The sequence below is a fragment of the Eptesicus fuscus genome, chromosome 4 (genome assembly GCF_027574615.1).
Source record: "Eptesicus fuscus isolate TK198812 chromosome 4, DD_ASM_mEF_20220401, whole genome shotgun sequence".
Classification (NCBI taxonomy): Eukaryota; Metazoa; Chordata; class Mammalia; order Chiroptera; family Vespertilionidae; genus Eptesicus; species Eptesicus fuscus.
In genome coordinates, this window is record NC_072476.1 from 20,008,946 (window position 1) to 20,025,587 (window position 16,642).

Here is a 16,642-nt window from a genome sequence, read left to right on the forward strand (position 1 = left end):
GGTCAGACAGCTTCAAAACCTCCAAACCCCAAGCAAAGAGGAGAAAACTGTAGTTCTCACTATAGCTCCTGCGGGGTGGCCTCAGACAGTAGCTGACCTGCACCCCATTGGAAATCCAGAAGCTAGTGTACCTAGTGGTCAGTGTGAGATGACACCAGATTTCAACTACTCACATCCATAAGTGACACATTCAAGAGGCAGACTCAGTGTGCACCAAAGCCCCACTGAAACAAGTCCTGCCCCATAAGCATGTCTCTAGCACAGCAGTTCTTCCATTATAGATACAACAGGTCCTCACAGCCAATTGGCCTGGAGGTCAATTCCTCCCAGTGATACCAACAACAATCAAGACTTAACTACAACAAGGCTGTACACACAGTACACAAAGGGGTGCACCAAGAGTGTGTACCTCGGGTAACTGGGAGGCTGACCCACTGGGCCATATAGGACACCTACAACACAAAGCCACCCTACCAACTCAGGGAAGCAGCGAAAATGCGGAGACAAAGAAACAGATCACAAACAAAAGAAATGGAGGAAAACAAATGACTGGATATAGAGTTCAAAACCACAGTTACAAGGCTTTTCAAGAATTTCCTAGAAAAGGCCGATATATTTAACGAGACCCTCGAGGATATGAAAAAGGACCAACTAGAAATTAAACATACACTGACTGAAATAAAAAATAATATACAGAGACCCAACAGCAGACGAGAGGAACGCAAGAATCAAGTCAAAGATTTGAAATACAAAGAAGCAGAAAACACTCAACCGGGAAAGCAAAAAGAAAAAAAGAATCTAAAAATTTGAAGATAGTGTAAGAAGCCTCTGGGACAACCTCAAGCGTACCAACATCCGAATTATGGGGGTGCCAGAAGAAGAGAGAGAGCAAGACACTGAAAACCTATTTGAAGAAATAATGACTGAAAAATTCCCCCACCTTGTGAAAGAAATAGACTTACAAGTCCAAGAAGTGCACAGAACCCCAAACAAAAAGAATCCAAAGAGGACCACATCAAGGCACATCATAATTAAAATGCCAAGAGCAAAAGACAACGAGAAAATACTAAAAGCAGCAAGAGAAAAACAGTTAATTACCTACAAGGGAGCACCCATACGATTGTCAGCTGATTTCTCAACAGAAATTATGCAGGCCAGATGGGAATGGCAAGAAATATTCAAAGTGATGAACAGCAAGAACCTACAACCACGATTACTCTACCCAGCAAAGCTATCATTCAGAATTGAAAGTCAGATAAAGAGCTTCTCAGATAAGAAAAAGCTAAAGGAGCTCATCAGCACCAAACCAGTATTATATGAAATGCTGAAAGGTATTCTTTAAGAAGAAGAAGAAAAAAGTAAAGATAAAAATTATGAACAACAAATACATATCTATCAACAAGTGAATCTAAAAATCAAGTGAATTAAAAATCTGAGGAACAGAATAAACTGGTGAATATAATAGAATCAGGGGGAAAGAAAGGGAGTGTACTGATAATTATCAGGGGGAAAGGAGTATGGGGGTTGCGGGAAGAGACTGGACAAAAATCGTACACCTATGGATGAGGACAATCAGGGGGAGGTAAGGGCAGAGGGTGGGATGGGAACCAGGTGGAGGGGAGCTATGGTGGGGGAAAATGGAGAAACAATTGTAATAATCTGAACAATAAAGATTCATTAAATTAAAAATAAATAAATAAAAAATAAAATATCTTCATAACCTGAAAAATTCAATCACAAAATACAGTCAAACATCAATTCTCGAACATCTCCCATCTCAAACAATTTGCTTCTCAACCTGACAACCCTTTCATGCTGACAGCTATATGATCAGTCACAAGACTCTCAGGCAACAAAGGAGAGAATGTGTGAATATGAGTCAGTTAACCCAAGTTAAAATCTCAGGATATTGTGTTGTGAATTTTTTTTTTTGTTTGTTTTGTTGCTGCTTGTTATTAAATTTTCATTTTTTATTATACATTTCCTTGCCTTTCTGTTCAATTTTCATTTAAATTTCAAGTCCTTTTTGTTTTTAAAGTGTTTATTTATAGATTAAACAGTACATTAGACATGTACTATCTATATATAAAAAGCTATATAAAAGGCTAAGCTACTGACCGATTGTCTGACCATCCGGTACCTATGACGTGCACTAACCATCAGGGGGCAGACACTCAACACAGAAGCTGCAGAACTGCTGTGACTTGGCACTGGAACCAGAGGAGGGAGCCGATTTCTCTCGGTCCACGCTCAGACAATTGTCGGCCCCAAATCTGGTTTACTGCACACTTGCGTTTGCATTCCACATGCTGTACACAGCAACTTTGCAGAGTGCCCTTTCACACCAGGGACCCCTCAAGGGATGTTGGAGAGCTGGTTTCCGCCAATCCCCACAGGCCAGGCCTAGGGACCCCACCTGCTGGAGGGACCCCCCCACACACACTCCGAAGATGCCCTTCAAGCCGTGGAGGAGGGACTGTGGGAGGTTGGCTCCAGGGTGTGTCCAGCCCATCTTGCCCAGTCCCGCCCCACCAGCCACCTTCTAATTAATTTCCTTTCAATGTGCATGAACTCATGCACCAGGTCACTAGTATACATATGAAAGGTTAAAACAAGGAATCATTTGGGGGTCTGAAAAGGATTAGTTCAATTTACATTGTTTCTAATGGGAAAAAATGATTTAATTTTTGAACAGCCTTCTGAGGTTCCACTGTAATTCAATAAAATTTTCATTGAGCAAAACTTATTGTGCTGCAGGCACTGGACTAGATACCAAAGTGAGTAGGATATGTTCTCCAGAGGCTTATTTTTCTCAGGGAGGAAGGCAGGCAAACAACCAAACATGTAAACAATAAAAACACAAAATGATCACTGCTACATGAGAAATTGAACTAGTAAAAGTGGTTATCTTTTTAAGCTGAGATCTGAATGACAAGAAGACAGCATGCAGAGTCATAAAAGCCCTGTGGTGCAAGAGTGATACACTTTCAAGAATTCCAAAATTCTGCTCTTTGGAGGTATTATTTTTCTACTATTTTAGTTGCATGGTAAGTGTTAAATAACAAAATCTGAGGGAAAATGTAGGTCTATGATGGCCAAGCAAAGGATAATTATCAACGTAGTATTGCTGTTTTGCATGTTGAGTAAACACACCAGATAACATACGTGGCACATCAAAAAACAAGCATTAACCAGGGAAGAGAGACATATGCTTCGGCTCCATCAGACACATTCACAAGTTTCCATTTAACTCTTAAATTTGCTAAACAGTTTTTGAGAAACTATACCTAGATCAAAGATTTCCTGCAGCTTTCAAGTCTAAGTCTCAGGTACTAAAAACTCAAGACTTGATTGCAAACAAGAAGGCCTGTTGCAACTCCCAATTATATAAAAAATAAATATATACACACAATATTTTCCTCCAAATCAGGGTAAAAGGAAAGTGAGCAGGAGGAAGTCATGGAGATTAAATGCACAGAAAGGCACGCAGGATAGAGAATAAATGCCCAGAAATATAGAATTATTAGTTGTGTTTCAACCCCAAATCAACCTCTCTTATGTTATCTGGTTTGAACTCAGCTAAGCAACAGACAGTGAAGAGGGTTCTCCCTTATTTCAGATCTGGAGCTATTAACAAAAATTAAATTTTAAATATTTTACTCTTCATTAAGCCTCTGTCTTCATTAACACAATCTTAAAAGTAAAATAGAAAAAGAGGGTCAGAAATGTTCAAGTCAGTTGTACAGCGAAAAAATCGTATCATGACACCATTCAATCAAATAGGACTCTTAAAAAAATCAATCTGAGTCTATTAAAAGCCTGTCACATCTGCCAGTGGCATAGCAAGGAGCTGGACAGACAAGCTGTGGTTCTCTCTCCTCGCTGAAGCAGGCAGGGATCTTGTTCTGTCTGCTCTTCCTTCTTCCTGAAATCTGAAAGGACTTTCATATCTAGCAAGTCATTATATCTATAGACAGATAAGCTAATGTCAGTAAGTTCCCCACCTTTAGAGGGGGGAAATACCTCTCTTGCTAATTTGAACCCAAATGCCACCTTGCAATTATTCTAGCTTGTAAAATATTTTGTACATTTTCCTTGATGAAGGAAGTTATTGATAAAGAGCAAGGTTAAGAGCCTTGAACCTGACAATAAAGGATTAATAGGTGGATGTGATTTGGGGCAAGTTTTGTAACATGACCAAAGCTCAAGTCCTTTATCTATAAATTGAATTGGAAGGACAAGAAAGAGCAGATCCAGACTTTACTGAGAATTGAAATTTAAATGATCCACACTAGGCTCTCAGATTCTGCATTAAATTAATATTAATAAATGCATTCTTGTAAGCTAAGCTGTAGTTACCAAGCAGGCAATTTTGTTCCCCAGGGGACATTTGGCAATGTCTGGAGACATTTTTCGTTGTCACATCTGCACAAGTCAGGGATGCTAAACATCCTACAATGAACAGGATAGCTCTGCACGGAACATATTCAATAACAATGTTCCAAGTTGAAATCTTCCTCTTGGCCAATATGCCACTCAATGGCAACACAGACATAAATTAAAGTCCCAAGAGATACACTGTGCGGGAGGCAAAAACCACTCCTGAAATTTAAAGTAAATTTTGTATTTGTGGTAATTTCTCAGAGAGGCACATTCACTCTCATCTTCCCTGCTCATTATGCATGAGCCTGCTCAGGCCTCTCCTAGTTCCAGGAAAACACCAGGCTTGTCCAACTTCGGGGCTTTCGCACTTCTTGTTCCCTCTCCGGGACACTCTTTCCCCCAGACCGTCCCATGCTGGCCCCTTCCCCTTCTTGGGTAAGCTTCCTATGTGGCTTCCTTAGGAAAGCCTTTCTGCCCCACCCTCACTGCTTCCCTTCTCCGTACAGCACTGACAGAAACCCTTTAAAACTAAGTTTACGTGTTTACTGCCTGTCCCACCCACTGAAGTAGAAGCTTTTATCTTCATCGCTCACCTGCACGAGTGCTCCACAGTAGGTGCGAATAAATAATCGTTAGATCAATGACTGCATGAATTTTGAAAGGGGTCTGGGGACTCCAATGGTTGTGAATTACTACATTCGAAGCATAAAGGACACCAAATAAGTGATAGGTGAGGGTCCTACGGCTCAGGCAGAAGTGACAGGTGCACCCCCAAGAAACCCCCACTGAGCACCTCAGAACCTGGCCCGCCTCCGTCGGTACAAAATGGGATGAAGGGGCGCCGAGCAGCACCCGAAAACCTCGCCAAACGGCTGGATGGCCGGTCAGAGCGAAGGGAAAGTGGCCGGCAAAGCCGCAGGGGAGTCAGGTCCGACTTCACGCCGCGGAAGCCGCTACCACCCACGACCTGGCCACGCGCCGCCCGCCCTGCCGAGAAGGCGCCGGGCCGGTGTCCCGGGGGTGCGGGCCGCCTCACCTGCAGGTGAACTTGAAGGCGAGGAGCAGCGCGCAGCCGAGCGCCACGGCACAGCAGAGCAGCTCCGGTCGCCGGCGCGCCATGAGGAAGGCCCCGCGCAGTCCGCGACGGAACCGGTCCGCCGAGGACGCTCCAGCCGGGGCCGGGCTGAGGGAGCCGGAGCCCGCTGGGCCGGCGCCGCCACCCTCCTCCTCGGCGTCGTCGCTGCTGCTGCCGCTGCTGCTGCTGCTGCCGCCGCCGCCGCCGCGGCCTCCGCATTCCGACATTACATGCTCTCCGTCGCCAGCTTTATACCGCCGCCGCCCAGGGCCCAAGGGCCCGGCCCGGCCCGTCGTTCCCCAATCCCGCAACTCGTAGTGCCCGCTAACCGTGACCCTCCACGTCAGCCCAGCCGCCGCTGCGGCGCCCGCCCCCGAGCAGGCGGCTCCGCCCTACGCCCTCGGAGTCTGCGCGGACGCGGACACCGCCCCGTAGCCCCGCCCCCGGAAGGCCTCGCCCCCTCGACCTCGGAACCGGCGCGGCTTCCCCGCCCCGCCCACACGTCCTGCAGCTCCGCCTTTACCCTGCGGGCCCCGCCCTCCGGCCACGGAGCCTGCGCAGGCGGCTGGGCCGAGCGCCTGGCCCCTCCCGCTCCGAGGTCCGCCCTGAGCCCACAACCGGAAACTCCGCATCCCGAGCGTCCCGGCCTGGCGCCCTGGGTGTTAGGAGCCATGATGATAACAGAACACGTGCCCACTCGTCTCACTGCAGTCCCCGGAGGAAGTAGGTGCCGTTCATGATCTCCGCTTAACGTAGGAAAACACGTGCGGAGGCGAGAAGTGTCCGAGAACACAGCAGGGAGGCGGGAACCACCGTCACTCGGCGTCGGTTCGCACGCCTGTAAAATGGGGTAAAAGCAGGAACTCGCTCTCTGGGCTGTTTTGAGAATTAAATGAGGTAACTCATGGAAATGCCTGTCAACCTACCCGTCATTTTGCTATTTGTTTTCTATATCTCACATCTTTTTCTATCCTTTACTTTTTTCTTTTGTATTAAGTATTTTCTAGTATACCATTAATTCCTTTAATGATTTTAAACTTTTTTGTTGTAAGGGAAGGTTGCTAGGGATTACAGTATACACTTTTTTCAGAATTTCCGAATGATTACTTCAGATTTATACTAAACTTAGTAAGATATAGAAACTGCTCCAGTGTAGCTCCATTCCCTCCTCTCTTGTGTTACTATTACTCTTTTAATCTGTTATGTTGCAAACCCAATAATACAGTGTTATATTGTTTTATATAGTTTTATAATCTTGTTTAAAGAAGTTAAGAGGAAATATATATTTGTAGTTTTTAAATTTATATTAACCTTATTTGCCATTTCTAGTTCTCTTTATGTAGATTTGAGTTACATTGCTAATGAAAACAAATACGGTAAGAAGTCACCAGTTTTCATTCACAGTAGGTTGCTATTACAATCTACCCTACACTTCCATAAGACATCTGTTCTTTGCACAGGCTTTTATAAGGTTCAAAGTACTTATGCTGCCTGTAGGTTATCTCCTGAGACCCACAAAGCTTGTAGGGTGGCGTCTTACAGGCCAGGAAACCACCCTGGATTAATAAAAGTATGGTCCTTTCCTCTTCTCTTTCTAGACATCTGGCTGCTGCTCTGGCACTAGAATGTTCTGAAACAATGATAAATTCATTTCAGAATACAGCAGGTTGTCAGGGTCAGGCTATACTGCTCTTCAAGGCTAGGTTAGCCCTAACTTGTCCACATCAACCAGAAGATGAGCTTTTGTAGTTACTTTTTATACCCTGATCCAGTGGTGGAGTTAGCATAGGAGGCAAGAAGAATATTTGGGTTTTTGTTTTGTTTTTTTTTTAAAAAAACAACAACACACTTTGACAACTGTTAGTAGAGAGCCCTCAACATTCATTTCCACTTAGTTCCCAAGTTCCAGGGACCTGCATCAATTGAGAAACTGAAGAACACATTTCCCAGGCAGTTAGTAACAGGTTTCAACATATCCCACATATTAATCCTTTCTTAGAACCAGAGAGAAATAAGGTTCATTGTTTTTTAAAAGCTTCTAAGCATTGACTTAACAAACAAAAACAAGGTACAGGTTGGCAGATAATAAAGAGGGAAGCCCATGCTCCATAAGCCTGGGTATTCTGGACAATGGTATTCTCTCCAGTGTTTCTTGGAATCTTTGTATCAAGACCCCAACATTAGCTTTCCAGAAATTGGCATTTATCCTTTGTAGCCGATACAAGAAGTCAACTAAAGAGTGTTTGAAACCTGCACTACCTGGGGAAGTGTTCTCCTTTAGTTTCCCAATTGATGCAGGTCCCTGGAACTAAGTGGAGGACTCTGCAAACAGTCGTCCGAGAGCAGACAGCGCAGGGAAGGTGAGGGTGGTGGAAAGAGGTAAGCCCCTCCAGCACCAGCCTGCCTGCCCAGCGTGCCTCCGTCACAGAGTGGGAGGACTGGGCACAGGAAGGAGTCCCTGAGAGCAAGGACCCACTTGCAGCCTCCCACATGCCTCTCTGGGGCAGCTAATTGCAGCCAACAAAACTTGTACATGAATATTCATATTCACAAGAGCCCAAAACAGGGAAACAACTCAAATGTCTATCAACAGAGGAATGGATAAAATGTGTATATGAGTAAAATGGAGTATTATTCGGTAATTAAAAGGAATGAAGTATTCATGACCTGCTACACATGGATGAACCTTGAAAACATTATGCTCAGTGAAAGCCAGTCACAAAAGGTCACATTGTGTATTGTTTCCCTTATATGAAATGTCCAGAACAGGCAGATCCATACAGACAGAAAGCAGATCGGTGGTTGCCTATGGCTTGAGTAGGAAGGCAAGGGGGGAAATTGGGTTGTGGGTTGTTTTTTAAGGAATGAAAATATTCTAAAAACTCAGTGTGGAACTAACCGGTTTGGTGGATAGAACGTCAGCCTGCGGATTGAAGGGTCCCAGGTTTGATTCCCGTCAAGGGCATGTACCTTGGTTACAGGCACATCCCCAATAGGGGGTATGCAGGAGGCAGCTGATCGATGTTTCTCTCTCATTGATGTTTCTAACTCTCTATCCCTCTCCCTTCATCTCTGTAAAAAATCAATAAAACATATTTTAAAAAATACCTCAGTGTGATAATTGTATCGCAACACTTAAATACTCTGCTAAACACTCTTGCTTCTCACATCTCACTATTTGGAATATACTGAAAACCACTGGATTGTACTTTAAAATAGTGAAGTTTTGTTGTGACTTGTATCTCATTTTCTTAAATGTTGAAAAAAAGTTCATCCTGTGGAGATAAACATATCCAAGTAGATATGCCAGTGGTTACTGTTTCCCCTGCTGAGTATCGGACTTTTGCTCTTTCATACTTTCCCCACCCCATCCCCATCACACCACTTTGTCCTCCTCCAAAATTACCCATTTGGTATAGGATGGAGTGTGATTTCACCTGGAATAATTCATTAGCTTCCTAATGCTGAGACCAAGGTTGTGGCGGGAGGGCGGGAGGTTCTTGGTGCAAACCAGAGCAAGTCACTGGCTCATTTAGGTGGAAATGGAATTTACTGAAGGATGGTTGAGAGCACAGAGAATTGCAAGAAGGTTGAAAGCCAAGATATAGAAAATGCAGAGACTGAAAAACAAGACTCTCTCACCTTGACCACTCACAGGATCTCCAACTCTGTTTCAATCCTATATTCCCAAGGTTAAGACAACCAACTTTTTAATCTGTAAACTGAGACAAAGCACCAGGGAAAACTTTTTAACATTTACTATTCTTCCTGGAAAAAAGAGGACAAAAGTAGACTGGGAGAAAGTACAGAGAGAAAAATGTAATGAAGACCGTCAAACCTGGAAGACCTAGCAGAGCAGTAACATTGCCAGCGTAGTCTACAGACAGTGTCCCTCCTAACAAATAAGATGCATTCCTAATGCACCTGCCAAATAAAACTGGTCCCACTGCCTTCCCACACACAAAGGAAAAACCAGTCATTTCTACAACCTTCAAGGAGTCAACGGGGCTTGCTTGTCACTGCAGTGCCAATTCTGCTAAACTCTGCTTCTCTCATCTCACTACTTGCAGCTGTGCCCTGCCCTCCACCCTGGCTGGACTCTACAAGCAGAAACATCTGTTTCCCCCAAACCCCACTCATTCAAGGTCATGGTGAAGCAGTGACTTTGCCTGAGGGTTTGAAGGGTTGGTACATCACAGCCTGGCAGATCCCTGTCTTCAAAGTTTGTCAGCCATTCTCCCTAATCCCCCATCCCAACAAGGACTCTGCACTGGCAATGTCCTCATGAGTAGCTGCCACCCACACCCGGATGATGACTTTTCTCCCTAGCTGGCTGAGTTCCAGCTTCTGAAACAGGTTAGTCTGAGAGAGGACAGCTTAGCCCTTTCTTTGTCTCTGTCAGTCCATGTCTTCGGTGATCTTTTAACAAACATCTATCGAGGGTATTATGCTTGACACTTTTCTCACAACAATTCTTTGTGGGGAAAGTATCACACCAAAAACTGAAAGACATCTACATATAAAATCTTTATTACAGGCAATATTGGTCCATACACTACACAATACCAACAGTACATGTTTAATCTTTCAAAATCATCATTTAAACAGCAAAAGACCAAGAAATAAAATTTAAGTCAGCTGATTATTTTTCAAAATATTCTCAATGCACATTTTTATCCTCGGTTCCCTTATATAGTGAAACATTCAAATAGAGAAAAATACCCCATTTAACGTATACTAGTGTTAAATGGTTATTTGGCTTAAAATCTGAGTTAAGAAAATCCTTTTTAGCAACCTACATACAGATAAGTAGCAAACTTTATTAAAGAAATTCATTCTGCTTAAAATGTGTAAAGAATTTCATCCATCATGTGTTCTGATTCTAGTACAAGTATTTAATCTCTCACCATCATGGTTCTTATCTGAAGGACCATCTCAAGGAATTGTCCTAGACATAACCTTATCCTCTTCCCCAACACACTTCATCCAAAAATCTGTTCAACAGATGGCAACCGGGAAGCAGTCGCTTCGCCATTTGATGCCAATGGTGCTGTGAGAGCATGGCCAAACCTGTTAAACAGCCCTTTTCCTACCTACTGTGGTTGCTGCTCAGGAGGGAGGATAGACGCCAATACAAGCAGAAAATCTGCAGCTCCTCTGCTACGTTCCTTAGAACACTTTCAATTTTTCTGGTCAATGCTCTGATTAGGTAACGTACATAAAAGCCAGCATATTAGTTTAAATCTTTAAACAAAAAACTATATTTTCCAAAGTCATTATCATTTGGGGCAATTAAGTGATCTTTCCTTGCTTTGTTGAGCTTCATCTTTAGGGCATCTCTTCTTTCTTCCCATTCGTGAAGTTCAGCATTTCCATGTGCAAATTTACAGCTGCTCCCTTCTGTGCAGGTACCATTCATATACCTGTCAGGACAAATCAGCTTTGTAAGTGTCCACGAGTTGTTTATGAAAATCTTAAAATGTACACTTTCCTAGCTTTACGATTTGCATAAAACTTTTAGTTCAAAATCTTAAATCCAAAAAAATGGATATTTTACAGCCTTGACATCCACAATAGAGAAATTAATACTTTAAACTATTTAAATGTATTTAATGAAAAATATTATTTTATTGCTACAATTCAAACATTTTCTTAAACAAATGTATTTTTAGATAAATTGATTAAATGAACTTTTCCTGATTTTTGTAATCTAGTTAAAACAAAGAACTCATTTAAAAAAAAAAAAAAGAGGAAAAACACTGTTTAAAAACAGTTTAAACACTGAGTAGGGGGGACTACAATCCTTCCTGATGCAGGATAGAGAAATTAGAAGTGACATTAAGTAAAAACTGCCTTAGATAATTTTAAGTATCACATGGATCTAAACTTGGAAATTAAATATCAACAACGTTTTAAAAAAAAGAGAAGCAATTCAAAAGTATCTCATTTGCCATTAAAAAATTTTCTGCATAAACACAGGCGTGATACATTCTCCTTTGACCCCAGTAAGTTTCAGATTTACACTTGAAATATTTAAAGGTAGTTTCAAAATTGATGAACATCTACAAGAAAAGCTGTGGTGAAGGGTTAGACAATCATGGCTAGGAACTCAAAAATGGTCTGGGGAATAATGGGAATAAAATAAGGGGGACACCTATAATACTCTCAACATTAAAGAAAAAAAGTGCTTTTAACAGCAACTGTAAAAAAAAAAAAAAATTGGGCAAACTCAAATGAACACACTAATCTTAAGACATTTCAAACTGATAGCAGACTCGTAACCTTTTCCGGTAACCACAGAAGAGTGAAGAAATGTTCAAAGAGCAACTATAAAGCTTTGGGTCCAAACCTAAGCCTATTAGAGGACTTATCACCCAGATATTCTGTCTACTGACATAATGACCATCAAAATTATGCGAGACCAGTTTTCATGTGGGAAATGTAAGAAACCTACCTATCACAAATACTAAAATATCCTGTTGGAAAGCGATGCTGCCAGCAGTACTGGTCGTCTTCGGTGTGGAAAACCTTCTCTTTGTGCTTCTCCGAGGAGATGTGGCCTTGCCACTGCTTCTCACTGTTGCAGTTCTTCCCACACATCCAGCAGTGGAAGTCCACCTAAAGAGCACAAAGACATGCATCCCATCAGCAGGTGTTGTCTGTGTGTCCCTCAACACGGTCCAGGCACCAGGAAGACTAGAAACCACCCAAACGGATGGGGAGCCCATCTAGTGGGAGAGCCAGGCAAGAACATAAAACGCAAAGTAAGAAACGGGACCAAGGAAAGGACGCCCACACTGTGAAGCGTGCCCTAACACAGGCAGCAGGGCTCGGGGGCAATGGCTTCAGCCAGGTGTCCAGAAGTCTCCAGCAAGGAGATGACAGGAGGTAGTGTGCAAACAAGGATGTCTGTTGGGAGGACAAGGGGCCAGGTTCAAACAAGGATTCTGGGAAGGAGTAACACCACGAGGAAAAGCAGGAAAAGTGCAAAAGCTCAAGGCTCGCCAGCTGCAGAGGGACGAGCAGCAACTGCGTTCAGTGTACATGAACAGAAGCCCTTACTATGGGCCAGGATTTGTGCCTGCTGGGAAGACACTGCCCCTGGGGCACACACCTACAGAGAAGGCCCTTGGCTGGGGGTGTGCGGGGGGAGTGCAAGCTTTAAGTGTCTGAGTAGCATTTCCCAAATGCCCTGTGTAAGAATCATTGCAACACTGGATAAGAATAGACTCTGGACACTTCCCATGAGATTTTGACTCGATATGTCTGGGATACAGATGAGAACCTATCTTATTAAACACCACAGGTAGATCTCATGCCCCAGCAAGTGTGGGTGGCCCTGCTCTGGGAACCCAAGAAGGACTTAAGAAAAGGTGGCAAGGGAATCAGAGCTAAGCCTTGGCAGAGAGGGCAGATTCACAGGCTGTAACACAAGCAGAGGCGCAGGGCAAGGCCAGGCCACGATGTGACCTGGATCAGACTGAATCAATATGGAGAGGAGCCAAAAAACAAAACAAGTAGCACAATAACGCATGCACCTGCGTCAATTTAAAAAGTACGCCAGGCAGAACTATAGATTCGGAATAAATATGTCAAAGATATGTAAGCATGGCCTGGAAAAATACACACCGGATCTGGGCCCTCTGGGAAGAGGGACAAATGGGGTTCCAACTTTATCTGTAACATTGTATTTATTTTACAGAAGTAAATACAATAAACTGTTAATATCAGTTCACTTAGGATGGTAGACTCAAAATAATCATTATTTTATCCTCCTCAGTTTTCTGAAAATTTTAAGACAACCACAGCAGGAAAAGACCACAGGTGGCTTAATGTTTCTATAGGACCCTGGAGGCAGAGGCCAAACTGCAGGCGGGTAAGGATGGAATGGGGCGGGGGAAGGGGGGGGGCGGGGAGCGGAGGGCCCTACATTTCCCGAGCACCTTCTGTGGCTTAGCACTGAGATGAGTGTACAGACTCATTATACTTTACCTCTCCATCATCATAGCCCCACTCGGAGATGGTTAGTAAGAAAGGAACTTAGACTTAAAATTCTCTGGCTCCAAAGTCAGAAAAAGGATCAAGGAGAGGATTTTAGAATGAAGAGACTTAAACTAAGACAGCAGCAGGCCACTGGAGAGAGAGAAGATGAAGATACCAGAAAAGGACAGGGAGTGAGTGATGGAGGCAGGTTTTAGAGAAGGTGGGAGAAAAAGAAAGGTTCCTTCTACGGTTTAGAAGCAATGGAGAGGTGAAACAACCAACAGTACTTACAGTAACTTCAGCATAATCTGTCGGCATGTGAATTTGTTTTCCATTTTCCTTGTTGGACTGACTGGCTACATCATCACTTTTTTCATTTTTTTGACTCTTTAGCCAGAGTTCATAAAACTGCTCCATATCTTGTACTAAAGAAAAATAAATCACTTTCAGCAACAAAGATCTAAACATACCATTTAAATAAATGCAAGATCATGCACACTTTTTATATCAGTCAGCATACATTTTCAAAAGAAAAGCAAGAGGCTGAATGGAGACTGATTACATTAGACAGGGAGAGACGGTCCACGTCCAAGCAGCCGGGGAACTATCATGGGCAAGAATCAAATTCAGCGCTGTTAGACCACAAACATTAGTGTTCAAGATTAATGAACTCCTCCCTGCATTTGCAAGACACTTTGGTTGGGGTGTTTAAAATTCAGAAACCATTATAAGGGTACCACTGAAAAACAAAACACAACAAAAAGCCTCTGCACAGCTTCATGGTGCCCACATGAAACACTTGTTATCATTGCCATAACCACACAAGCGACTTACTCAGCTGGGGGAGCCTGGAGCTGATACGCTCCTCACTGCTTACTGAGAAAGAGGAGAACATACTACTATTGGGACCGAGATTCTGACTCTGATGAGAGTCCATCAGTTAAGCCCCAGTCCCAAAGGACCGACATGCTGGGGTACAATTTACAACACAACCGTGACCAAGTCCTGGGAAGTGGCTGCAAGCTGCTCCCTATGTACAAACAGGTGCATTACTGTCAAGTGCTAAGACCAGGTTTCTCAGCCTCAGCACTGTTGACTTCTGGGATGGATAACACTGCTGTTGGGGGCTGTCCTGTGTGCACGGTAAGATGTTTAACAACATCTCTGGACTCCACCCACTAGATGTCAGGAACACATTCCCAAAAGTCATGACAATAAAAATGTCTCCAGATATTGCCAAAGTTCCCAGAGGGGAGAAGGGTGTGTGTGGCCAAAATTTATCCTCAGTTGCTGTTATGTCCCTACTCCAAGCAAGACAATGCGGAGGAGTTCCATCCACACAAGCCACTGAATTTTGACATGGTTGAAACATGGTAGGTGACAGGCTTAAATCCAATTAGTTCTTGTAATCCAGAGATTGCAGATCTTAAGCAGACAGTAACTTTCCATTGGTTAAGATTAAAGAACAATGATCCTTGGAATAAAACATTTCCTGGTCAAAAGTGAAAAGTTGTCTGAAGCTCCTTTCAAGGACTCCCACAGTAAACTAGAAGTTTGACCAAGATACACGTTCTCTCCTTGCCTTTGAATCTGGGCCTGTTCTACCAGTAAGGCCTCCTTAAGAAACCTCCGGTTCTAATCTGCTTAATTCAGGGGGTGACTATTCACAGCAGGAGACGATCTGATTTAAGCAGCTGTGGAAGGACTGAACTTCCCCACCCATTACTCAGGAATACATCTACCACATCGAAGGATGCAAACCTAGATATCTATATCCAAATCTGACCTAAGCACAGATCAGATGTCAAAGTCTGCTCCACTGGAAAAACGGTACAATTGTCTCAGATGCAAACTGCTTTCTGTGTTCACGACAAGCTGGCATATTTCCAGAGAGGAAAGAAACGTTCAGGCGAGCTAGATTTCATGGATATCAAGGCCACAATTAAAACATCAACTTACTCCCATTTTCCTTCATATAAGTCCACACTTCTCGTTCCTCAGGACTATGAGCAAAAGAGCAGTTTCCAACATATTGACACTTTTTCCCAGAAGCAATATGATTGCACAGCTGTATTAAAAAATATGAATATAAAACATAATACACTTAGTAAAACTGCCTAATTTTTACATTTAAGCAAAATAAGCATTATTATCCATGCTAATGCTGAGTAATACAATTTTAAAATAAAACTGATTTGACTCTATTCAAAGTGACTGTAAGCCCAAAATACATGAGATGATATTAAGCTTTCCATTTCAAACATTTTCAAAAGAAAGAAAATATGGAACTGGAATGTGGAACATTTTCTTACAAGAAAATGTTTACAAAATTCACTTATTCAGAGTAACTGCTTTCAACATAGTGGAACATTTTTATCTCTGAAGGCTGATCTCTGGCCCCTCAGTCTGACAGCTCCTACTCTCCCCTACCTACGACCCAGGATGCCTCCTTTCCAGCACTTGGAAAGCAGTTAAGAAACTGTAAAGGTACTAAACAGTGTCAAAAAAAATAAATAAAATAAAATCTTGGACATTTAGTTTCCTAATAACCAACAGACAGTGAACCTTGGCCATCATTCACTAGGTATGCATTTTCTGAAGATGATTATTACGCTAACCAGGCCATCCAGTTACATAGCATTCAAATAATATCTTGTCTGGTTATTTGCATTTATATTTTATAAAGTAAATACAATGATATTGGTGGGGAAATAAAGTGATCAGCAGAATGCAGACTTCCTAGGAACCTTGACTATGAAGAACTAAGAAAACCTCCATCAGCCCTGGCCAGAAGCTCACTTGGTTAGAGTGTTGTCCCAATACACCAAGGTTGCGGGTTCAATCCCCAGTCAGAGCACATATAAGAATCAACCAATGAATGCATAAATAAATGAAACAAATCAATATTCCTTCCTTTTTTCCTTCATTGCTCTCTTTCTCTCTCTCCCCTTCCTCTCTATCTAAATCAAACAATAAATAAGAATTTAAAAAGAAAAAAGATCCCTGGCCAGTTTGGCTCAGTGGATAGAGCATCAGCTTGCAGAATAAAGGGTCCCGGGTTCGATTCCGGTCAAGGGCACATGCTCAGGTTGCGGGCTCGATCCCCAGTGGGGGGCGTGCAGGAGGCAGCAATCAATGATTCTCTCTCAACACTGATGTATCTCTCTCTCTCCCTTCCTCTCTGAAATCAATAAAAATATA

The 16,642-nt window shown here is 42.9% G+C and overlaps 2 protein-coding genes across 10 annotated transcripts in view; both read right to left on the reverse strand.

Moving 5' to 3' along the window:
- TXNDC11 (thioredoxin domain containing 11) overlaps nt 1-5,841 on the reverse strand; it is a 70,945-nt gene extending 65,104 nt beyond the window's left edge. For 3 of the 6 annotated variants that reach the window (XM_028145514.2, XM_054714728.1, XM_054714727.1), the window contains exon 1: nt 5,420-5,841. In XM_028145514.2, the coding sequence (XP_028001315.2) occupies nt 5,420-5,685 (266 nt within the window). In that variant the 5' untranslated portion in view covers nt 5,686-5,841. The remainder of the gene's footprint in view (nt 1-5,419) is intronic. The other 3 variants (XM_008141585.3, XM_054714729.1, XM_054714733.1) reach the window with 3 other exon arrangements.
- A 4,125-nt stretch (nt 5,842-9,966) lies between these two features.
- The window catches only part of ZC3H7A (zinc finger CCCH-type containing 7A), a 35,976-nt gene continuing 29,300 nt past the window's right edge, over nt 9,967-16,642 (reverse strand). For all 4 annotated transcript variants that reach the window (XM_054714740.1, XM_054714736.1, XM_054714737.1 and 1 more), the window contains 4 exons: nt 15,401-15,509; nt 13,733-13,866; nt 11,913-12,076; nt 9,967-10,881 (listed from right to left, as the gene is read on the reverse strand). In XM_054714740.1, the coding sequence (XP_054570715.1) occupies nt 10,692-10,881; nt 11,913-12,076; nt 13,733-13,866; nt 15,401-15,509 (597 nt within the window). In that variant the 3' untranslated portion in view covers nt 9,967-10,691. The remainder of the gene's footprint in view (nt 10,882-11,912; nt 12,077-13,732; nt 13,867-15,400; nt 15,510-16,642) is intronic.